The sequence below is a fragment of the Aspergillus ochraceoroseus genome (genome assembly GCF_002846915.1).
Source record: "Aspergillus ochraceoroseus IBT 24754 chromosome Unknown P175scaffold_4, whole genome shotgun sequence".
Taxonomy (NCBI): domain Eukaryota; kingdom Fungi; phylum Ascomycota; class Eurotiomycetes; order Eurotiales; family Aspergillaceae; genus Aspergillus; species Aspergillus ochraceoroseus.
The window spans coordinates 2,225,756-2,248,805 of NW_024468479.1; the positions used below are offsets into that span (position 1 = coordinate 2,225,756).

The 23,050-nt window shown below is 51.0% G+C and overlaps 7 protein-coding genes across 7 annotated transcripts; 4 read left to right on the forward strand and 3 right to left on the reverse strand.

Moving 5' to 3' along the window:
- Positions 1-405: 405 nt before the first annotated feature.
- On the forward strand, positions 406-3,151 carry P175DRAFT_0493493 (uncharacterized protein; the record flags this gene model as incomplete). The annotated part of the gene is made up of 3 exons (XM_040895967.1): positions 406-1,075; positions 1,128-1,999; positions 2,048-3,151. 3 exons carry the CDS (start codon positions 406-408, stop codon positions 3,149-3,151), a joined length of 2,646 nt encoding a protein of 881 aa, XP_040752604.1.
- A 616-nt stretch (positions 3,152-3,767) lies between these two features.
- Positions 3,768-6,646, reverse strand: P175DRAFT_0532590 (putative DUF221 domain protein; the record flags this gene model as incomplete). The annotated part of the gene is made up of 6 exons (XM_040899977.1): positions 3,768-4,483; positions 4,536-4,934; positions 4,990-5,895; positions 5,946-6,238; positions 6,303-6,538; positions 6,599-6,646. 6 exons carry the CDS (start codon positions 6,644-6,646, stop codon positions 3,768-3,770), a joined length of 2,598 nt encoding a protein of 865 aa, XP_040752605.1.
- A 1,929-nt stretch (positions 6,647-8,575) lies between these two features.
- On the forward strand, positions 8,576-9,866 carry P175DRAFT_0480055 (uncharacterized protein). Its single transcript, XM_040895416.1, has 2 exons — positions 8,576-9,217; positions 9,289-9,866. The coding sequence occupies exons 1-2, from the start codon at positions 8,590-8,592 to the stop codon at positions 9,768-9,770; spliced, it is 1,110 nt and encodes a 369-aa protein (XP_040752606.1). The 5' UTR covers positions 8,576-8,589; the 3' UTR covers positions 9,771-9,866.
- Positions 9,867-10,319: 453 nt separating this feature from the next.
- P175DRAFT_0516772 (cell differentiation and development protein Fsr1) lies at positions 10,320-13,479 on the forward strand. The gene is made up of 4 exons (XM_040898928.1): positions 10,320-10,764; positions 10,853-11,131; positions 11,204-13,081; positions 13,138-13,479. The coding sequence occupies exons 1-4, from the start codon at positions 10,656-10,658 to the stop codon at positions 13,395-13,397; spliced, it is 2,526 nt and encodes an 841-aa protein (XP_040752607.1). The 5' UTR covers positions 10,320-10,655; the 3' UTR covers positions 13,398-13,479.
- Positions 13,480-14,055: 576 nt separating this feature from the next.
- P175DRAFT_0480060 (uncharacterized protein) lies at positions 14,056-15,115 on the reverse strand. Its single transcript, XM_040895417.1, has 2 exons — positions 14,896-15,115; positions 14,056-14,741 (listed from the first exon to the last, which is right to left on the reverse strand). The coding sequence occupies exons 1-2, from the start codon at positions 15,004-15,006 to the stop codon at positions 14,127-14,129; spliced, it is 726 nt and encodes a 241-aa protein (XP_040752608.1). The 5' UTR covers positions 15,007-15,115; the 3' UTR covers positions 14,056-14,126.
- A 179-nt stretch (positions 15,116-15,294) lies between these two features.
- P175DRAFT_0501855 (rRNA (cytosine-C5-)-methyltransferase NOP2) lies at positions 15,295-17,919 on the forward strand. The gene has a single exon (XM_040897257.1). The coding sequence runs from the start codon at positions 15,346-15,348 to the stop codon at positions 17,710-17,712; it is 2,367 nt and encodes a 788-aa protein (XP_040752609.1). The 5' UTR covers positions 15,295-15,345; the 3' UTR covers positions 17,713-17,919.
- Positions 17,920-18,381: 462 nt separating this feature from the next.
- P175DRAFT_0493499 (putative MATH and UCH domain protein) lies at positions 18,382-22,451 on the reverse strand (the record flags this gene model as incomplete). Its single annotated transcript, XM_040895968.1, has 4 exons — positions 18,382-18,958; positions 19,031-19,820; positions 19,877-21,973; positions 22,037-22,451. The coding sequence occupies 4 exons, from the start codon at positions 22,449-22,451 to the stop codon at positions 18,382-18,384; spliced, it is 3,879 nt and encodes a 1,292-aa protein (XP_040752610.1).
- Positions 22,452-23,050: the final 599 nt, after the last annotated feature.

A 23,050-nucleotide genomic window follows, 5' to 3' on the forward strand; every position in this document is an offset into this window, starting at 1 on the left:
CTCTTCATTCTGTTCCGTTCCTCTTATTTATACCAACAGCCTGCAACTGGGCAACCGCAAGGCATGGCAGTACAAAGGGCATGGAGCCGTTGACTTTCTCCCCTTGCCTTATTTAGGAGTAGTGCTTCTCCCAGTGGCTCAGCCTTACTCCGTATTCCTTCTCTCTACTCCGGAGTAAGCCATCGGTTACGTATACCTACAGTTGCGATATCTTCATTTGCGCATCTTCGAGAGCCTCTGTCTGTATCATCTTGCCGCCTGTGAAACGGGAATTTGGCGATTTCTCCCGGCGTCTCTCCTTTCCGTGCGCTGTTTATTGGCTTATTGGCTTCTAAGCGTGCCCCATCGTTTCATCCCATTGCGCGGCCTTCCTACTGACCAGCAACTCCTTCTCAATCTGCCTTCATGGTCTTACGAAAACGAGCTCCTCCTCACCTTTACAATCTCAGCCAAGGGAATGCTCGTTCGGAACCTCGCTCTCCGATCTCAAAAACTTCTCCGACATCTATATCGGTGTCGTCATCCTCACCAAAGTGCCTGACGCGTCCTCGAAGAGCTCAAAGCTCACCTCATCCGCACCGGGTTCCCTCCCAGGAATCCGTTTTTTCGCCTGATCTAAATACTTCGCCAGCGTTTGCCCTGATGTCCTTGGAGCAAGCTCAAAGGTCCCCGATTCGGACCTCGTCCACCGATATCCCGAATCCCTGGGCGGACGAGCTCATAGAGAAGCCTACTCAGAGTCATACTGAATTGGGGGACTCGACCTACCAACCACCAGCAGAGAATGGTATTCGAGAAGGGGATGTGGTGGATACTAAAAAGGGAGACCGGGTACCCCCAATCGTGCTTGCGGGCACGCAACGAAGAATGGCCGCGAATGAATGGCAGTCGAGTCAAGGGGTTAATGATGCTTCGGACTGGGAGTATTTGAGTCATCCACCTATCCAGCTACAGTCGAACAACCCGTTTTTGAAGGCCACACATCATGATAAGAACTTGTGGGACGATAGAAATTCTCATGCATCGTACGGGTCATCCCTTTCTCGAGACGACGCAAGCGGTGGCTTACGTCAAGGTAAGCCCGCATTCTCACTTTACCTGCCAGAATCTGATAGTAACTCAAACAGATGAGGGTTATATCCCCATGACTGCCCGTCTATCTCTCTTTGACCAGCAAGAGTCGCAGTCCCCCTGGGTTAATGAGCCCGGGTCCACTACTACGCAGCATCAAATATCCCCGCCACAGCTGTTAGAGAGCCGATATGAAGGCGGCTCTGGGCCTTCCAACTCTCCAGCCGCCCTTGATGGCGCTGAATATACACACTCGCAGCTTCAGCCCCCACAGGTGCCCCCGAAAACCGGAACAAGCACGCCTGGGACTTTATCTACGGCAACAACCGTATCATCTCATGTCCTCATCGATTTTGACGAGTCACCTCGGCCAGACCTAGGGAGTGATTTGGCTAAAACAATGCCACCCAGTGCACACTCCGTGGAATATAATAATGGTGGCCAAACGGCCACCTTGGAGAGTGATCAATCAGAAAAGGTCCCATTATCGTCTCAACATAATGTTGCTGGTCCTGCAGTCCCTTCGACCTCTGAACATCCTCGGGCGGCCCCGGTATCCGAGGCAGAGACACAACAACATCAAGAAAAACGCTCAGAGACATACTCAATCCGACATATCAATTGGCAAGATTCCACGGGTACTCTCCGGGAGTCCCCTGTTTTGGTTCAAAACAAGAACGGGCCTTGTCCTCTATTGGCGTTGGTCAATGCCCTTGTGTTGCTTGCAGCTAGCCAAAGCTCTCCGCCACCCATCGTCAGGGCCTTGCAAACTAGAGAACAAATTTCTCTTGGACTGTTAATCGAGGCTTTGTTTGACGAGTTAACAACACGTTTAGGGCCCGATGAAGAATTCCCAGATATCGAGGCTCTCAGCCGATTCTTAACGATGCTCCATACAGGAATGAACGTCAATCCACGCCTGACCTTGGTATGGCTACCGTCTAGTATGTTCATAAGCGATACTAATAGCACGTAGGAAACCAAAAACGCACCTGGAACCTTTCTTGAAACGGGAGATATTAAATTCTACGGCACTTTCGGTGTACCACTAGTACATGGGTGGATTGCGTCTCCATCGAGCCAGGCCACTGCAGCCTTGACGAGAGTCGGCCAATACCACGAGGATATCCAGCTACTCCCTTTCCGTAAACAGGAGCTTGAGGACCGCGTGTTTCAAGGAGCGTCCCTCACTCCAGAAGAGGAAACTGTTATGGCGGATATTCACGCGATCCAGCATTTCACAGACGTTGACAACGCAACCCAATTAAGTCCCTTTGGACTTGATCATTTAACCAAAACCCTACAGCCTGGGTCACTATCGATCCTCTTCCGCAACGATCATTTCTCTACCCTTTATAAACACCCGCAGCTCCATCAACTGTTCACTTTAGTCACTGATGCGGGCTATTCCAACCATGCAGAAGTGGTATGGGAAAGTCTTGTTGATGTCAATGGATCCAATACCAGCTTCTGCGCGGGAGATTTCCGCGTCGTCAGTCAGCATGCGCCTCGAGATTCGGATCCACCTGGACCACAAACATCGCGTAGTAATGCAGGGTCTAGTCAGAAACCCACACTATCGCCTCAAGAACAGGCGGATGCCGATTATGCCTACGCCCTTTCACTCCAGTACCAAGAAGAGGAGCAACGAGGGAACAATCGAACTGCTCAGCGAGCTTCAGCCCCACATCTATCGCCTCCGGGTGTTTCGCGAGGGTCCACCGCCCACTCTCGTTCGTCCAGTGCAGTTAACGTCCGGAACGGATCATATACATCCCCTGCTGGGATCCGCACATCGGCGCAGCGTCAATCTTACGGACGCCACTCGCAGCCACACTTTGAGACCAACCGTCCCGCGCAGGATGAGTCTGACGACGCTCCGCCGCCATCGTACGAACAGGCGGCACAGAGTCCAGCATATCCCTCTCCCCAAAGAAGTCCGAATGTTTCAGACACCCCTACCAGAGCCCCCTATCAGAGGAACTACTATGGGCGACGACCCCCAGGAGCTCCTCCATCCCCGGGTCTTCCGGAACGCGGCAGGGATAGGGCTAAGGATAGGGACTGTATCGTCATGTAAAACTTTACACTGACCGAAGCTGGATGTTTATGATAGAAACGAGCCTGACATGATATCAACGATTTCGGAGACGCACATTTGGCGGGCTTTTGATCATGGAATGACTCTGGATGACTCTGGATCACGCCATTTATGTACCTTACATAGACGCCTGGGAATTGGCGCATTTTAATGTCTTTTGCTATGGATTATGAGAATCTGACGAATACAGCCGGCCTTGCTCTGTAAGTGTAACCGGAAGTATGTATATATGTATATATCTACAACATCATCGTCGCCCCCCCCCCCCTCCTCTCCCAACTAAATATACATACAGCTTCACTTCGTACCTTTAGTTGGAAGTAGCCGTAGCCGGGCTCTGGTAGATAAAGGGATGACTTTGCTGAATAGGTACCCAAGTACTGGATGTATACTAGGTCCGTCTAAGATAAAATAAAATAAGAATCAACCAATCAATCAAGTGGTTCATGAATTGCACCTTGCACCTTGATATGTTGTCACTGTATTAAGAGCAAGGGAAGCCACACTCCCAGACTAAGCAAACCCAAAATAAAACCAACCCAGCTAGATACTATATACAATCCAATCATCAATCGTTAAGCGAGCGCGGTTCCAACTAATATAGTGTCTTCAACTCCCATAACGGAAGTTTGGGATCATACTTATCCCAGACAATTTTATTCTTCTCATCTAGATGCGCTCCCTCATCCGTAATCATAATGCTCGGGTCTGTCTCCATAATCTCCTCTTGACTGAACCCCCACTTATCGCGCGGAATCCAGACCGTTGGCGCCCTTGCCGTGATACAAGGCTCGAAGTAAGCGTCACGTCGTTCCTCCTCGGAGTATTTGATCTCCACATGATCCCGGCGGACTTTGCGACGTAGCGCCGCGAAATCTCGAGAAAGGTTTGGGTGGAACCATTTCCAAGCTCGGGCCCAGCGGGGAACCTCCATGGTGCCGAGGAGGGCTTGTTCTTCGTTGGATTGTTGGGCTTCTTCTTCGACATCGAGAGTGCGGGGAAGGAAGGAGTTTAGGGGCGCGAGGGCTTCGTTTAGGGACAAGTGGGCTAGGACTGTAAGGATAGTGAATAAAAACATGATTATGAGGGGGCCAATTGCGGATTTGACTGCGAAGAGGCCGATCATACAGATGTCGGCCAAGTAAATTCCTGTTAGGAGGTGTTGGAGAGCGCGCGGGTAGACGAGGCCTTTGGTGTCGATGCGGACGTCGTAAACGAAGAGGAAGTTGTACCGGTATGCTTGGTAAACTAGGTAGAGGCCGACGAAGCAGAATCCGAGGATCAGTGGCGCGATGCAGGAGTATGTCAAGGCTGAAAGGGAGATTAGGCGTTTGTCATGCGGAAAGAAGATACGGAATCATACCTATGACTCCCATGTTGGTGAACACAGGGAACACATTGCCCCAACTGATGGCGCTGAGGGCTGCCCACTTTTGGTACAGCCGCCGAGGGGAACGATCAAAGAAGGTCGTGATGAGTTTGAAAACAAGAACGCTGACAATCTGAACGACAGCTAGAGAACTAGTGCTCAGTCCTTGGAGGAGGAAGTAGGAGATGTAAAAATTGGATGCTTTGGGTAGGTTCTGTGCAAGAAGGTCTTTGACTGATAGGGGATCCTTGATGATTTGTGCAGTTGCTGCAGAAGCCGCAGAGGTCAATGTGGTCACCAGAAACACCTGGACCACCTGAAAACAGAAATGGGCGCTCTGAGTGAACAGCTCAACCCTAGCCGCAGAGGGCACCCCAGCACGCCGAGCACACACTAGAGACAGTTGTTAGCCACCTAAACGTATAACGAAAGACCTAGGGCTCCATACGACGACATATAATTGGAACGAGGGACATCAGAAGAACAAGCGCCGCAGAGGGTAGGAGACCCGCCAGCACGCCTTTAATGACGGAGGGTAGTTTATCAATAAACTTCAAGAACGGAGCTATGCTTGTGAGATATGTGATATTGGAGATGGTGCCAACCAGGGCGGACGGGATAGACCAGAAGATAATCAACGCGGCAATCCCGCCCTGCACAGCGAACTTGCGGATGATCCGCTGCCACCAGCTCAGGTTCAGCGCCGACCAAACGACCTCATGAGGTGATATTCCGCTAAACCGGGGAGTCATATGCAGTGGCTGGTGATGAGAGAGAGTCTGGAGAGCAATCTGGGCATCTGACTGAGTGTTAAATTCGATGAAGATAGCAGACAAGAGCTTCGCTTCTCCATTCCTATGCTTCTGTTGCAAGATTTGCACTTCTTTGTCTATCCTAACTAGCTGCTCTCGATACCAACGGATCGAGTCAACTCTCTCTCCGAAGAACTTGAGTCGATGACTTGGGCGCCTGATTCCATGGTACAATCCTGATGAGCCTGTTTCACAGTCGGCGCATTCGGAACAAGGAATCGTGCCTTTTTTCAGGATCTTCAGGCGCGTGGAGTTTGCCGATCGAATCAGTTGGGTTTCAAGACTCTCGAGACGATAAGCCAGCTTGTCCCTCTGCTGAACTTTTTTATCCAATTCATTACAATCGGAAGTGATCCAAATCTGTCGAATCGAGTCCCCAAACACTTGCCGTAGTTTCTCCTCATTCTTATAGTCTTCTGGGACAGACATGAACAAGACTGTTCTGGAGGATATACGGTGTGAATAGACTGGGGAATTGAGATATGCTTGCCGCAAGTGGGCATAGAATATGCTCTCCCTGGTGATTGTATAGAACACAAACGCTAGGGCCAGTTAGATGCAAAGCATGCATATTCGGTGGAAATGCACTTACTGAAGAACACGCATCCTACGACGGCATGAGCATAGTAATGTTTTGGATTTCGTACGTTGCTAAAGCTTAGAGCATCAAGCTGGGTATTCCCAGCTCCGCCAGTTGCATGTATCGGGAGCAGTATTGGCCATGTGATGACACATCCCGTGAAAAAAGTCGCGCACAGTACTCTCAAGAATCTTAGGAACAGGTATCCGTCCATGGAATGATGGTTGAGGACATGGGCGTCGGAAATTTTGAGAAAATGTCCAAACCAGTTGATGAGCCCAGAAGGGAGCTGAGGAGTCTTTTCACTGGGGGAATTTTAGCAATTTTGCTTTAGCTAAAAGCTCTGTCTTGCCCCGTGTGAAGACGTACTGCTGATGCCAACAGGGCAAATGGCTCCTTGGAGCGTACCATCGTATCTGTGTTCGGCGAAAAATGAGAAACAACGTGAACCAGAATGTCGCAAGCACCAACGCAGGTAGCAGCGTAGTCAAAAGGGCCGAGAGGGATGTCGAATCCCCGCCAACCCCAAGGCTGTCCAAAGCCTCAGAAGTCGATGAGGACGCATTTCCTCTGGAGGAACCGATGTTAGGATCGTTTTCGGGATTCTACATTCCCCGCCATTAGCACTGTCTGCAAATAAACCAAGTGCCTATCTCAAAACGTACCAAGATATCTCGTACAACGAGCAATTTGAACAGATCCGGTCCCGCCATAGTGGTTGGAGATGAAAACCTATCATTTCTCTCCACTCTAGGGGCTCTATGACGGGAGTAAACTCAGCGCAATGGGAACATTGTTACTTTGCCCAGGTAAATATAATCCCACTGCGCGTGTCTCCTTTCAGTGGAGAATTCCACGGCGTGTTCGACCTGTCACTCCCGGCGGGAGGTCAATAATGTACGGAAGGCCGAGGCATGCAGTTAGTGCGCCCATTAGCGGGCTGGCTGAACTCCAAACCGCAGAAATCTGCTACGCGAAATTGCGAACCATCCATACCGAGAAGAAATTAAGAATCGGTTTTTGTGATTCGAGGGGAGTGGAGTCCAACCCGGGAAATGCCTTGTGGGTTGCATGTCTGTTCGTGTTGCAACTTGCAAGTCATGTCAAAGGTGTGCTTATCCCTGCTATAGGCACCCGATTTACCAATAGTCTGATTCGATCGGATCTCTGTCGCAGATCGTAGAACTAGATACTGAGCCTTGGGGTTCCAAATTCCCTCTCGGTTGAAGCTGTGTGGACTGTGGAATCGGCTGTAAAAAGGAGGCCGCTGTATGCAGTAAATAGTTTATCACTAGTGGCCCATCATTTCGAGAATGGTCACGAGTCTGTCCAATAGGCTATTAGGCTATGGTGCTAATTGGAACTGATCCAATCAACCTATAGCTATAGTTCGTCAATTCCTTCGCCCCCCAGCATGGAATGTTTGCCAACCACCAGAGCAGTTCGGACCAGAATCACTCCTGTTTGCCTCCACATCGAACAATTCAAGCATCTGAAGTTACATCGTAGCATTGTGACTCGGTCGTACATCAGATAGTGTGGTAGGACAAGCTTCTAAGTTTCGCGAAAAGTTTCCCCACCTTCCTAGAAGCCATGTGCAAACAGGGCTTCCATAGGGCAACAATGGGCCATGTTCGCGTCAAGTGCATAACTTAATCCACCCCCCCTGGCGCTATTGAGACGCACGGCCCTAGCAAAGCTCTACATGACTCCTGAGGCGGACAAGATGCAGAAGTGCGCACCCTTATGAGGCAAGCGAACCTGGACCATCCCCTGTCCGATTATGGTAGTGTCAGAACGCCAATCGGAATGTAACGGTAAAGGAGAGAAGGAGTTGTTGTTGTTTGGATGGCTCGTGTTCTGGACTAATTCAAAAATAGACGTCAGCTGTCAGATATCTGACCGCAAGTCGAGAGATTCTCAAGGCCGAGCATGGAGGACATTGATTAGGCCGTACTATCAGCACGTATTAGCAGGCATCACCATTACTGTGCATCAGCAGATCTTGCAGCAGCTCAAACACGAAGGAATAACGGAATGAATAGCAAGACGCTCCATCGTAGCGAATTTAAAAAAAAATATACTTCTGGTCAACATCCGATGACGATGAATCAATGCAGCATTTACTTCGAGGTCAGGAGAAATCGAGATGAAACGATAACGACCATCATGGTGGTAAAGATGGAAGGGAGGAGAGGAAGTAGTAGAGGAGGGGTTGGCAGAAGAAAAGTTGCAGATTTCCTCCTGCATGCTTGTCCCAGTTGGAACCTGCCTCCCACTGGAAACAGCGTCTAGTTCCACATCCTCTCGACTTTCAGTTTCTGTCTGAATGGGAGTACCGAGTATAGCTCCTACAATAGCCACCTCCTTTACGGAGTACTCCGTACACAGATCTCATAGTCCCCAAGCCCCTTAGCTAGTCAAGATCATTTCATCATCATCTAATGAGAGGATGGTTAGTATTTTACAAGAAAAGAAAAGTCAATGTTGATAAACCGCCTGGAGTTCGCCCACCGACCTTTTTTTCCCCAATTGGCAGATGTGACTCCAGAGAACTAGAGAGCGGTGGGAAGCGGCAATATTCAGAGAGCAAATAAATCCCTTGGATGCGACGACGTTCGTAAAGAACCCTTGCTGCATAGATTGATTCAGGACGATGTCCCTGACGAGTCGAGAATCAAAGGCAACATATTATACTCAAGATGACTCGGAATCGGCCTCGGTGATTTCGTCCTACGAGCAGAAACAGCCATTCCCCCCGCTACCCCCCGATGACCTTGAAAGCCCCGAGGATGCGCCTCACAATAACCACCCGGAGGCTGATGACCAGGACATCGCATCTCCCCTGCATGGGGCTGGTGAGGCGGGGGATGACGCAGACTTTCACTCACATTATTATTCCTTGGATCAGACATTCTCAGATGCCTCGACAGATTCAAACGATGACCAGTCGCCTGAGGATGGGATTGCGATGCACCATCCATTTAGACAGTCATCCAGCTCGTTACATGGACCAAATGCATTCGCCCCGCCATTCTATAATAGACCTCCAACACCATTACCACCATCCCCTTCATTGACCTCTCTGTTACGACCCCCGTTTTCTACCACCACTTCGCGACCAACCACCCCTGACAGCTCTGATGTTGAGACACCCAATGATACCGAAGCAGCAGTCGCAAAGTCCGCACGACGTGCGACAACGGTCCCTCGAGCTAGCCCCAAAGTACCGACTTATGAGTACTACGGATTTGTTTTATATCTTGCATCATCATTAGCATTCTGTGAGTGATCTCCGCCATTTCGGACTCTGGAAGAGAGACGGCTTCTAATATCTTCTTTTTTGTCTCTCCAGTAATTTATATCCTCTGGTCGTATCTTCCATCTCCTTTCCTCCACCAACTTGGTATATACTACTACCCAAACCGATGGTGGTCTTTGGCGATCCCGTCCTGGCTGGTGATGTCGATCATCTACATTTATATTGCCCTGGCATCATATAATACCGGATACTTGACACTCCCGATGAATAGCGTGCAGAATCTTGTGGACGAAGTAGCGAACGTCGCAGTTATCGATGGGAAGGGCCGACGACGGCCTGGTGGTGCCGCAAAGATGCGACCCGGGGCTACATCTTTTCAGATCATGGGGCCACAGAACCGAAAGGTCAACTGGAGGGAAATTTGGGGTGAAGGGACTGATGCGGTTCTAGATATCCCAGTTGGAGGAGTATGCGAAGTCCTCTACGGACAGGAACGGGGGGATGATGATGGTATCTGTGAAGAGCAATCCAGCACCAGCGGAATCCGCACAGCGTTTCGGAGACGGGAGACATAGTTACGCAGGCGCACTATTGAATCCGAACTGAATGTTATATGTGATGATATTTATGGGATTTTGCGATTGAAGTAGGAAATGTACCATACAACCGATGCGATGAACCGACACCGTAGAGATGGCGAAAGGACTAAAGTAATTACTTGACTCGTTGAAAAAAAAAATAGAAAAAAGAAAAAAAGAAAAGAAAGAAAACAAAACGTATGCAGTCTCAAAAATAGTGACACGTTTCCCTCGTGGAGGAAGTACCTAAATAACGGTCGCTGGTCCTTGATTGGCGACGAAGCGAGGTGTTCGTTGTCTGAATTGCTTCCCTCCACTTTAAACAACTAGTAACATTCAATTCACCCGCCAGCTAAATTGATTCCCACCATTCTCCTGCCATTCTTCTGCATCTGGATAAAGCTACAGCACCCCCAACCCCGGCGCTAAAGGCGGTAACGACCCTGTGGGCGTTTACGGCAACCAACGAGAGAGCGGCGGCGGCGGTGACCGTTCCTGACTTTTGGCTGCGAGGAGACACTGGAAACTGACTGACCTCCAAGAGACGCGCACCCAAATCCCTCTCCCATCGCCGCCTCCTCCTTCCCCTCGAAAGAAAAGCAGTTTTTGTCTCCTTTTTCTTTTTCTTTTCTTCTCCCTGCCTCTTGATTTATCGCTATTGTTGTTAATTTACTGGCGTTGACACGGCTTGGAACATTGTTCCCTGCCGCTGTCCACCCCCCCGTCCGTCTCTTGTTGGCTCACAACAACAGACTCAACCGCTGCGAACACGGGATTACCGAACTTCCCACCTAAGCTACTTCCACCATCGAAACTATACCTCCGAGAGTACCCTTTTGCTCTTCATTTAATTGCTCTTATTTCTGCCCGTCTTTCCTTCGTATGGCTTGGCAATCCCCCTCCGCTATGTCTGGAGGTGGTGGGTTCGTTGGTCCTGGCGGTGATGGTTCCAATGGCGGCCATCCTCAGGGAACGGAATATACCCTGCAAGGTGGGTTCTTGGATTAGTCGCTATATGAAGCGCAATGCTCCGTCCTTGGGGGATCGTTGACAATGCTAATTGCTTTGTGGACGCTTAGGTGTGATGCGCTTCCTTCAGACCGAATGGCATCGACATGAGCGGGATCGCAATGCTTGGGAAATCGAGCGCGCGGAAATGAAGTCCCGGATTGGCAAACTGGAGGGCGATGTCCGGACTAGCAAACGACTACACGAATCATTAGGGAAACATGTCCGCTTGCTAGAGGCTGCGTTGAAAAAGGAGCGTGAGAAGGTTAAGAAGCTCAGTAATAACGAGACCGTGGAAGACTTCCGGGATCCTAAGGAGATTGCTCGGGAGAGCATTAATGCCTTGAAAGGTATTCCGTCGCGCTTTTTATACCGTATGGCGTATTTCTAACTTTTTTTTTTTTTTTTTTTGTTTTTGGCAGCTCAACACTCCAAGCCACAGTCCGCCCTGAACGATACCGAGCATAATCTTGAAAACCAACATGAATTTCGACAAGAAACCGAGCGCGATAAATCCCGAGTATACCTCTCCAAATGCTCACAAGAGGTTGCCTATCATGTCATCCCTTCGGCGCACCCTCCGCCAGACCTCAGCGATCTCGAGCTTTCGAACCACATGTTTGGAAACCAACAGCTATCGCAGCAGAGCTTGGAGGAAGCTTACCTCCAGCAGCAGCGTCAAAAGCAACAGCAGCAGCAGCAGCAGCAGCAACAGCAACAGGCAAACAACCTAATGGCCCGAGAAATGCCTATGCAGAATCATCAACCCATTATTAGACAGTACCCGGAGAACGCGCCCCTATCTCGGCCCCCAACCCAATTCAACCTCGCAGCCGCCTCGAGAGACATTCTTGAGCGACGTCCTTTGGAGCCACAGCCGACCCCCGTTACAGCTATTGACAGCAGGAAGCAGGGTTTAGACAATGCTTTGATGGATGAACGGATCGTAGCGGAAAGGCAAGGGTATGATAGCTACGGCGTACAGACCTCAACCACGGAGGTGGTGAGGCAACAACCGACCGAGGAGGTGTTGGGTGATACTGATGGATGGAATTTTGATGACCCAGCTGATCAGGTTCCCGCTTCCGACGTGATCCCTCCCCACCGACCGGATGTCGATGCATTTCCAAATGCAAACTTCACTCGACAGAAATCCCCCGCGAGATCTGGATCGCTCTCTCACCGAAGAAAGAGCTCTGGCGCTCGCCGAAAGAGTGACGGTGCCATTGATCTTGGAGCAGGCCCAGGCCCAGGCCCCAAGCAGGATCTTGCGTTTAAAGTTCGATTCGCTTTACGAGGACACTTGGATGTTGTCCGGTCTGTCATTTTCACTGGTGGCGGCAGCCCCTCTGAACCCGAAATATGCACTTGCAGCGATGACGGAACAATCAAGCGGTGGATTATTCCAGCCAGCTATGGTGTCTTTGGTGCTCATGGTGCAAGCTCGAGTAGCGACTTGGATATTACAAGCTACTTCACTCATAGGGGACACATCGGGGCTGTGACTGCCTTGGCTGCCTGCTCTCCGTCCCAGAACTTCTCGAATGGTGGTCGCGTGCTCGGCGATGGCTGGGTGTTCTCGGGAGGCCAGGATGCCAGCGTACGTGTGTGGGAACGAGGAAGAGTTGATCCAAAGGCTACATTAGAGGGCCATACAGACGCCGTGTGGGGACTTTGCGTTCTTCCTGGAACTACAGGCTCGATATATGGTGACGCGTCTGGTCACTATGGCGGACCAGATCGGGTTATACTTGCATCGGGTGCTGCAGATGGTAAGATAATTATATGGGCAGTCAGCGCTCCACCTCAGCTTTCATTGCCCCAAGCAGGGTCTCGACGCGCTGGAGGTAGCCGGCGCGCTAATTCAATTTCTTCTGGATCGAACTTCCCATCTTCACCACAGCCTAGTATGGCAACAACAACCCCGTTCCATTATACGATGGTTCGCCAGATTCTGCGAACGGAATCGCCGTCACCAACCTGCATCAGCCCCTTATCTCTTTCTGGCATCAACTTTGTTGTATCCTACGCAGATGCCTCGATTCTCGTGTATGACACAAGGACCGGCGAAGAGATTGCAGGCATGGCAAGTCTAGAAACTTACGACGGGACTCCATCGACCGGTGTCAACTCCGTTGTTGCAACTACTATTGGGTTTGACGGGTCCGCTGGCCTTGACCCTAGCAGGACGATGGCGGAAGAGGAGGTCGTTCACGGCGCTACTGGCTCCAGCGGGGTGGAAGGGGTTGTGATCAGCGGCTACGAAGACAGGTATATTCGCTTCTTTGATGCTAACAGTGGTATGTATTGTAACCCAAGACAAAAGCGACTCCTCTGATCCATTTTCTCTCACTAGGACAATGTACCTACACCATGCTAGCGCACCCATCTGCGATTGCATCTCTTTCACTCTCCCCCGATGGCCGCGAGCTTGTATCTGCCGGCCACGATGCCAGTTTGCGGTTCTGGAACCTTGAAAAGCGAAGTTGCACCCAAGAAATCACGAGTCACCGGCTGATGCGTGGTGAAGGGGCATGCTCTGTCGTCTGGAGCCGCGACGGCCGTTGGGTCGTCAGCGGTGGTGGCGATGGAGTTGTTAAGGTGTTTTCAAGATAATGAACGCTTCTGTTGTTGAATGTATGATTTTGTTCTCACCATTATTTCCCACTGACACTATTTTTTTTTTTTTTTTTTTTTTTTTTTTAATTATGCCATGTTCTTTTTTTGGACGCATGAAATGATTGAGCGATTGGCCAATTCTTGAGCATTTGCAACGGTGTCAAGTTACCTGGCATATGTTCCTTTCTACTCGTGTGGTTATAGCTTTACTATCTCCTTACCATTTTTGTTCCTTTTCATGGATAATAATCCCCTTCTGTGAACTTCGCCCGTCAATTGCCGTTTGAATCGTTGCCAACAGACTCAAAAACCGTTGCACTTACTATACCAACTATTCCTGCTTATCTTTTATTTTTTTTTTTTTTTTCATTTTCTTTCTTTCTCCCTCCCTTTTTACGAGGGACTTACTTGTCTATGTGAAATATGATTCAGGGGATGTGTGCTACTATATTACTATTGATGCGTGGCTTTATTCCCAGCTCCTTCCTGCCCTCTTAATTCATGTTGATATAATCTCATGCTGTGATACTCGTATATGAATTTGGAGTGAGTGATGTTCTTTCTCATCTAGGTGAACACAGGTCGCATGAGTTGTTATAATATATATCTTCCCAATGCTACTGGAACGGCGACCAAAATGCACGAAATAGTTCATAGACACTTTCCATTTTTATAAAAGGTATCATCATAAATGAATTAATTACAGTTGAACTCTCCGAGACATTATTACCGGCTCGCAGCCCAGGCACCCTTAAATAACACGCTCAATTTCTTCGCCTCATCCTCATCCTTCAACCTTTGTCCCAAAAACCCCTGTAAATCATCCCAGAACTGCTCCGTCTCCAGCAACGCCTCCCCGCTCGGCCCAACCGCCGCCTTTGGCACTGTAGCAGCAGCAGCAGCAGCAGCAGCAGCAGCATCAGAAGTAGCGCTGGCCTCCCCTTCTTCCTCCAGCGCACCCTCAACCACCTTCGCCCCACCCATAATCATCACCCCAAACAGCACCTCTTTCCCCCCCGTCAGCAACTCGGGTTCATCACACATAACCTCGGCGATGGTCTTGCTGGTACCGCTGACGAGCTTGCGCTTATACAGGATTTTAATCTTATCCAGGGCCACAGCGCCGTTGTTCTCACCGTCGACGACCCGCCCCCGCACAGAGTCTTTGAGATCCTGAATGGTGGTCGTGGAAACAGGAACGTTGGATACCGTGAATTCGAACGTAGGGTTGCGGGCGGATTTCAAATGCACGGTGATGGATTTTGAGGAACCGGGGGCAAGCGTGCGCTTTGTTTTCTTGGGCATTTCGGGGTGTGGCGGTTGTAGGCGGGGGAGAAGGTACTGGTATTCAATTTCGGATTAGTTTCATGGTTGTGGTTTTTTTTTTTTTCTTTGTTGGTGTTCAATGAGGAGTGAATGGGCTTTGTGGATTCTCTCTCTCTCTCTCTCTCTCTCTCTCTCTCCCTGTATGTGTGTAGATAGAGCAGTGACCTACCGGAACTCGAGCCGCGGCGTATTCTTGATCGAGCACATAGTCTGCGCGAAGCTTGACGGGGCGGGAATCGAGGGCTGAGAGGAAGCCCTTTGTGAAGGCTAATTCAGACATGGTTGCGTGATGTTCAAGTTACTGATTTCGTCAAAAAGATGTAGGAAGTGTAGTGGTATAGAAGGGAAGCGGGGGAAACTGAAATGGAGACCAGATATGGAGATGGCTTGGAATTACCCAATCGGGCCGTTGTGAAGCTGCAGGTGACGGGGAAGTGCCTCAGGCAGCACAGCTCATTCTACACCGCCTTGAGCTAACTTCCTGCCGTTGTTGACCGCCTATTGCGGCAGGAAATGAGAGAGAAAAAAAAAAAAAAAAAAGAGTTCGAAATCTTCACCCCAGGTTTATCGAAAGACAAAAAAAACACATCACCCCGCTCCAATTGCATTATTTTTCGCGATGGGTAGAGGTCGCCGTATGAAGAAGCAGGGTCCTCCTGCACCGCTGGATGAGTCCAAAATCACAATTTACAAGAAACGCAAGACCGGCGATGCTGAACCCAAGGTCGAGTCGGGCAAGAAGCGAAGACGTACCGAAGTTGAGGAGGAAGAGGTTGTGAAGGAGGCCCAGAAGAAGAAGAAGGCCAATGGCGTGATAGCTAACGGTAAAGAGAAGAAGGGCGCCGCTGTGGCTGAAGTGAAGGGAAAGAAGAAGGCAGCGGAGAAGAAACCGACATTTATGGAGTCCGACGACGAGGACGAGGACGAGGATATGTCGGGCCTTGATGAGGAGGAACTCGATCAGGATGAATTCGATGACTTGGATGGCGTTAGCGATGGGTCAATGGGTAGTCAGATTGGGGATGAATTTGATCTGGAGGAAGATGAGGACGACGACTCTGTTGTGGATTCAGACGACGATGATCATCCCCGACAAACGATGTTCTCCGACGACGAGGATCTTTCAGATGCAGAAGAAAAGCTCACTGCGGCCAATATCGAGGGCTTGTCCCGGAAACTGGATGCTACTAGACAGGCCGAAGAAGAGGAGGCGGAACGCGAGTTGCAGGAATCAGCTCTGCAAACCAATATCGCTGGCGACCGTCCGGATGTGTTTGCAGGCACCGAGGGCGAGGCACAAGAGGGTCTGGCGCCTGATCTCCAGCTGCTCCGAACGAGAATCACAGATACGATCCGCATTCTGGGCGATATGAAGACGCTCGGCCAGTCAAACAAGTCGCGCGCCGATTACACCCAGCTCCTCCTCAACGATATTTGCACCTACTACGGCTACACCCCGTTCCTCGCCGAGAAGCTGTTCAACCTGTTCACACCTATGGAAGCGTTCGCCTTTTTTGAAGCTAACGAAACCCCCCGCCCCGTCGTCATCCGTACCAACACACTCCGCACAAACCGAAGATCTCTCGCGCAAGCCCTGATCAACCGTGGTGTGGTGCTCGAGCCCGTTGGCAAATGGTCCAAGGTTGGGCTCCAAGTCTTTGAATCCACCGTCCCTCTCGGTGCTACTCCTGAATACCTCGCTGGTCATTACATCCTGCAGGCCGCATCCTCTTTCCTCCCCGTGATGGCCCTTGCGCCGCAGGAGAACGAGCGCGTTCTCGATATGGCCTCCGCCCCCGGTGGTAAAACCACCTATATCTCTGCGCTCATGCGCAATACCGGCTGTGTGATCGCCAACGATGCCAGCAAGCCCCGTGCCAAGGGTCTCATCGGTAACATCCACCGTCTCGGCTGTAAGAACACCATCGTCACCCACCTGGACGCGCGCACCGCCTTCCCCAAGGCCATGGGTGGTTTCGACCGTGTCCTCCTTGATGCTCCCTGTACCGGAACCGGCGTTATCTCCAAGGACCCGGGCGTCAAAACCTCTAAGAACGAGCGCGACTTCCTCGCCATCCCGCATATGCAGCGCCAGCTTCTCCTCGCCGCCATCGACTCCGTCGACCACTCCTCCAAGACAGGCGGCTACATCGTCTACTCTACCTGTTCCGTGACCGTCGAAGAGAACGAGGCTGTTGTCCAATACGTGCTGCGCAAACGGCCCAACGTAAAAATCGTCGACACGGGGCTTGGCGATTTTGGTTCGCCCGGTTTCACCAACTACATGGGCAAGCACTTCGACGCCAAGATGACCATGACAAGACGCTACTTCCCGCACCGCGAAAACGTCGACGGTTTCTTCGTCTGCAAACTCAAGAAGACCGGCCCCACGCCTGCCCAGAAGGCTGCCGACGGAGCTGTGGGCGATTCCACCGCTACCGCAGGCAGCAAGACCTCCTCTCGGGCTTCCTCTGTCGCAACAACAACAGACGACGACGACGATGAAGTCATCGACAAAACACCCATAACCGATGAGGACGGCACCGTCGCTGGACTCGGAGGTAGCGCGTTCGGACCCTTCGACGAGAACGAAGAGGAAGACGCCGAGCGTATCTTGCGCGCAGAACGGAACCGTCTCCGTCGCAAGGGCATCAATCCCAAATCAGTCCTGAATAAGCCCAAGAAGCCAAAGACTGCACCTAAGACTGAGTCGACCCCAACCACTACCGACGACGAGACCCCAGCAGCCAAGGAAACGCCAGAACAGCCAAAGGAGAAGAAGGACGAGTCGAAGAAGTCCTCCAAGTCTAAGCCTACCAAGGTTTCTAAGTCTGCGAAGACAGAAGAATCTTCTGCTCCTGCTCCTGCTTCTGTTTCTGTTTCTGTTTCTGTTTCCCCCGCATCGAAGAACTCCGATAAGAAAAAGACCAAGAAGCAAACGAGCAGCAGTCCTGGCGCTGGCAAGGGAAAGAAGGGATCTAAATAATGCCAGTCAGTCGATTCCACTTAAAGAATATAATTCTCTGATACATCTGTTATGGCGAATACAAAAAGCTTTCTCTTTTTTTATGTTTTATTTCTTTTTCTTTCCTTGTCATGTTTGAGTAGGTGCATGTGCGGTTACACTCTTGAATGAATAGTATGGTAGTACGGTACATAGTGCATATTTCTGTCAATAGATATACCATTACGGCTGTCTTTGCTTCTTCTTCTTCTTCTTCTGATTTGTTTGAATGAGGCTCGGTAAAGTTTCAAGTCCATGTAGAGAGAGAGAGAGAGAGAGAGAGAGAGTGTGTGTGTGATTCTCAAATTCAAAGTCTAGATACAACAGACTGTAAATGAAAACGAACACAGGTGATTGCAACTCAAGTTCAATATGTAGTTATAGAAATCAGATCTAAATGTTGCAAATCAATGGAGCGCAGCACCGTTAAACCAAAACCAATTCAATCATCTTGATGAGAATGATTAAGATAAACTGAACAAAAATAAAAATGAAGTTTCCCGGGTATGCCATATTCTCCCAATGCTAATTAAGAAGAAAGAATAAAAGGAGAGAGAGAGCAAGAGAGAGAAGAAAGGGGGGGGGGGGGGCGGAGTCTGTCGATCTTCGTATACTGATGCAGTCATTTCTGAAATTCCTGGAGAAGCTTAACTAGGTCCTATAGATCTTTACCACGTTTAGGATATTCTTCCTGCAAATGGGACAGATATCGACCTGTCGGGCGCAGGCCACGCACGCGCAGACGTGGCCGCAGTCATAGAACAGAGCGTCTTGTTCTTCTCCGAAACAGATCTGGCAGAGGTCCATTTCCTCGTCCGCGACTTCCCAGTAGCTGATTCCCCTGCCGTGGCGTTTGCCGTCCTTGTAGCCGCCCACGTACTTGTTGCCGGTCTTGCACTCGACAAAGGTTCCTTGACCGTGGCACTGGTTCTCAAACCAGTCTCCGTCGTATGTGTCGCCCGTGGGATACTCCATCATGCCCTTGCCGTGGCGTTTGCCCAGGACGAAATCACCATCGTAGGTAGCAGCGGAGTCGGAGATGTGCTTACCCTTGCCGTGGAAGTAACCCTTCATGAATTCTCCGCTGTAGAACTCGCTGGTAAAGGTGGCGTCGATGGTCTTCGTTCCGGTGAAGGCGCGAGTTGGGTGGCGACGAGACTCGGCCCATAGGTATCGAACCAGTTGGTCGGGGTTGGCAAAGGATCCAGCTTCGTTTAGTCGGGCTCGCCTGGAAGATAACGATTAGCAGGTATGGGATGGGAGAGAGAGAGAGAGAGAGAGAGAGAGAGAGAGAGCTTACTTGTCTTTGTTCAACTTGTCGCCAACGATAAAGCATGTCCCATCCGGAACGAACATCTCAAAGGTTTCGGCAGAGGCAATGGTGGTGACGGTAGTGCCGTCCACGCGTTGCCAGATCTGAAAGTCCTTGGTGGCGGGCCATTCGAGGTGTTTTTTGATGGCGGCTTTGATCTGTTCCTCCTTTTGGGAGAAGAAGGACCCAACAGTCCGCAAGACTTGTGCCTCCATATCAAAGAGCTGGATGTAGTAGTAAACATGCTCCACTGGCAAGATGACTTCTGGCTCCTCTGGGGTGGTGGGCGGCTGCGCATCATCGACAGGCTGTTCGGGAGTTTCGCCCTCCGGAGTGGGCGCTGCGCCAGTGTCCTGCTCTGGATTGGTGGCAGAAGGCTGGCTTTCGTCAAGCTGCTCGAGATCATGGGCGATGATCGCCGCAATGACGGCATCATTTTCGTTGGAAGAACCTTCGGGGGGAACTGAATCGGAAGAGGTCGCGTTCTGAGCGGGCTCCTCGCTAGCAGCAGGTGTGGTGGGATTCTCTGTGGTCTCATTGTTGACCGCCTCCATCACAAGCTGAGGCGCAGGCTGAGGAGGGGTTTCGGTGCTCTCTTCATGTGAATGGCTCCGAGAAGCATTCGCCGAAGAGCTTGGCTGGGCAAAGCCAGTCTCTGGCGCCGGCTGTCCTTCGTCCGAAGACTCGGAGCCGTGATGTTCGATGACAGCCTCCTCAGATTTGGCGTTCACCGTGACTGGGAAGTGGGGATCTTTCATGGCAAAATACTTGGCGTCCACTGTGATTGGGATTAGCAATCGTCCATGGTTAAGACAAATCGAAGCATTAACTCACCATCCGACACTATCTGCATCCAGTAACGCACAGACTCCAGGGGCTGATCGAGGGTAGTCGTTAGATCCGAAACCCGGGCGAATGCCAGTGTTGGCCCAAACCGATCACGGGTGTGGCCAATCTGCCAGAGGCGAACGTGCTCGGGACTAATCTCTTTGTCCGTCCTGGTCGAGGCCCATGTGGTTATCCTTTTGCGTAGGTCGATGAGATTGGTGGAGCGAGGAACGGTCAGATACATGACACTTTTAGCGGCCTTTGCTTGCGACATGAGGTCATAGGTATCGAACAAGCTGCCCAGCTCATCATATTTCTGTAACGAGTAAACCTCCACTTGAATATCTTCTTCTTCTTCCACTGTCTTGTTGTTGTTAGACGACTTCTTGGGACGGCTGATGGCGCCGTTTTCGTAGTATTCCTTGAGATCTTCCGACACATCCCATGGGCCCTGCGGGCCCGGGAGGAAATCATTGACCACATCGCTGCGAATATACATGACCGCAATGGCGACATCGTGCCCGGTCTTGTGGTCCGCTTTTTGCGAGGAATCCAAGCCGAGGTGAGGCCCGAGTGCGGTTTTCCGGGTCAAACATTCGACACGATTGTCGCTGCCATCATCGAACGCGAGCCACTTTGTGCCGGGCCCACCGGGGCGCAAGATGCTGAAGAATTTGCCGGACGTGCGCCGTCCTCGGTGGACGATGTATCCATAGAGCACATATTTTCCGTGTTGCCCATCGAGGAGGAATGGGGACAGGTCCAACTCTTCGTCGAGATCCACCCGGTTATAGAGGAGGCGCCATTGGCGAGCCGCCTTGTCTAGCTTTTGACGGCCTAGTTCGAGGTGCAGAATCGGAGGCAACACCCAGCGGCCCGGTTTGGCCCCGAGGTAGTGACGGAAAGCCTCCGCGGTCGACTGGACTTGGTCGGCAGGGATGCAGATGGGGGAGTTGGAATCGGTGGGCACTGTGTTGATAGCATCCGGGAGGGTGGTGCCAATGGAGGGACTGTCGAACAATTGGGCAAGCTCCTTCACTGCCTCGGTGCCGGCAAGCTCCAGCTCCAGGGTTCGGCGTAACCGTTCCCAGAACTCGCACACGTCGCTGGAATACTCATGGAGGTTGCGGAGGGTGGATGTGATGGGATCGGTGTCGACGTACTGCAGGGATTGGCCGCGCGAGCGGAGCTGCCACAGGAAGGTCTGTAAGGCATCACACAACGGCTTGGGCTTCACATCACAGTTTGTCAGATGCTCAAGCACATTGACCTTCTGGATGATGTTGCAGAATGGAGCGATATGCATCCAGGTTGCTAGACCGGCGACTTCGGCGCTGTGGTTGATGACGGAATCGCCGAGGGGGCGATAGCCGGTCAGGCTCAAACTATCCCAGGTCGGCTCGGAGTCGCTGGGGTGCCACCACAAGGAGCGGGTGGGATCATCAAAGATACGGATGTATGCATCGAAAGCCAAGGAGTCATGGCGGAGGAGGGCCTGTCGCTGGCCGCGCTGGCGGCGGTGGATCTGGTCCCACGGCCCATGGAAATTCGTCCATCCCCAATCCAAGTTGTGTGAATTAAACTGGTGGCAGGAGGACTGCATCCAACCGGTGCGGGGCTCTTCAGGGTTGTATAGAATGACTCCAATCTGGGCCGACACTCTCCAGGATTCAGAGGCGGCCGACTCAGCTTGGTTGGCCGCTGCAGGGTATTGAGACTTGAAGTTCTCCATCCAGGCCTGGGAATCTTCGGTGCGCGCAAACTTGAAATCTATCTCCGGCGGGTTTGTATCGAGGACTGTGTCAGCGGGCCCGCGAAGGACCTTAAACTCGGTCTCGGGGAACGTGTTGTCGACCTTGGGCATAGTGGGCGAGCACTCGATATAGATGCTCAGGGAGCCAACATTATTCCCGCGAGGGAAGAACTTGATGGTCCACCAGTAACCACCAATATATGCGGGCGGAGAGCGCATGATCTTGATGTGATTTGGCTGCTCCTTGGTGCCTCTCACCCCGTTGATCTTCCATGTTAGACGAGCCTTTTCGATGGGGCGGTACTCGGGATCGTCTAGGTCGGGGTGGAAATTCTTCTCCCAGTAATTGTCTGCGAGAATTAGATGCTACCTAAATGGTAATTTGAGGGAAGAGGGGGGGGGGGGGGGTTTACATTCGAGAGCACTATAGTCACCCTCGGCCTGTGACTCGATCTCTTTCATTTCGGCCTCGTCCGGGACTGAGGTATCTTCTTCCGAGTCTATCCAGAAGGCATCTTCCTCTGCATTCGCCTCATTATTTCGTTCGGGATTTTCTTCCGCATTCTCTTGAGTATTCTCTTGGGTATTCTCCGGCTCTGGAGGGTTAGACTCTGTGGAAGGTTCCTCCTGAGTGTCGACGGGCGGGTCTGGCGCAGGGGCCTCCTGCGGTTCTGGGGGTTGGGGGTCGACCAGCACAGGTTCTGGTGGAGGTCGGGGAGTTTCTTCCAGTGTGATATCGATGGGAATAGTAATATTGGGATCCGTTGTAGGAGTATCTAAGCTGAGAGTAACTGGAGGAGGGATGACTGTAGGATCGATAGGGTCCATTGTGGAGGTGGGGGAGTATGGGGTAAGAGAGAGAGAGAGAGAGAGAGAGAGAGAGAGAGAGAAGAAAGACAAAAACCAAAAGAGACAAGAGTCTGAGTTGAAAAAAGAAGGACGAGCCAAAGATAATCAAAGGCAGAAATGACAATAACAACCTGGGAAAAAGAAGCTATATTCAAGTCGAGTCCGATCAGGCAGACGGGCAAAGCAAAGCGGCGGAGTCTAGAATCACGATAAGAAACTAGCTAGGCTTATCCGAATTGATAGGGAGAGGGGAAGGAATTAGGAAATAGATGGAGAGATGGAGAGATGGAAAGAAGAGAGAGATGATGAAGAAAAGAAAAGAGAAAATCAAGGCTGTCGTTGCAAAATGAGGCGGAACTGCAGCCAAATCAGAGAGAGAGAGAGAGAGAGAAAGAGGCTCACCGCTGGTTGTCTTGAAGATTCTATTCTACGAAAGAAAAGAAGAACTTTCACTTGCCACTTGAAGAAGGCATCTTTACTTTCTTCTTCTCTTCTTCTCTTCTTCTCGATATCTTCAACCTTCCTACTGTTCCCTGGTCGAGCTTCTCTGATCCTCGGATTCGGATGATCGGGACGGA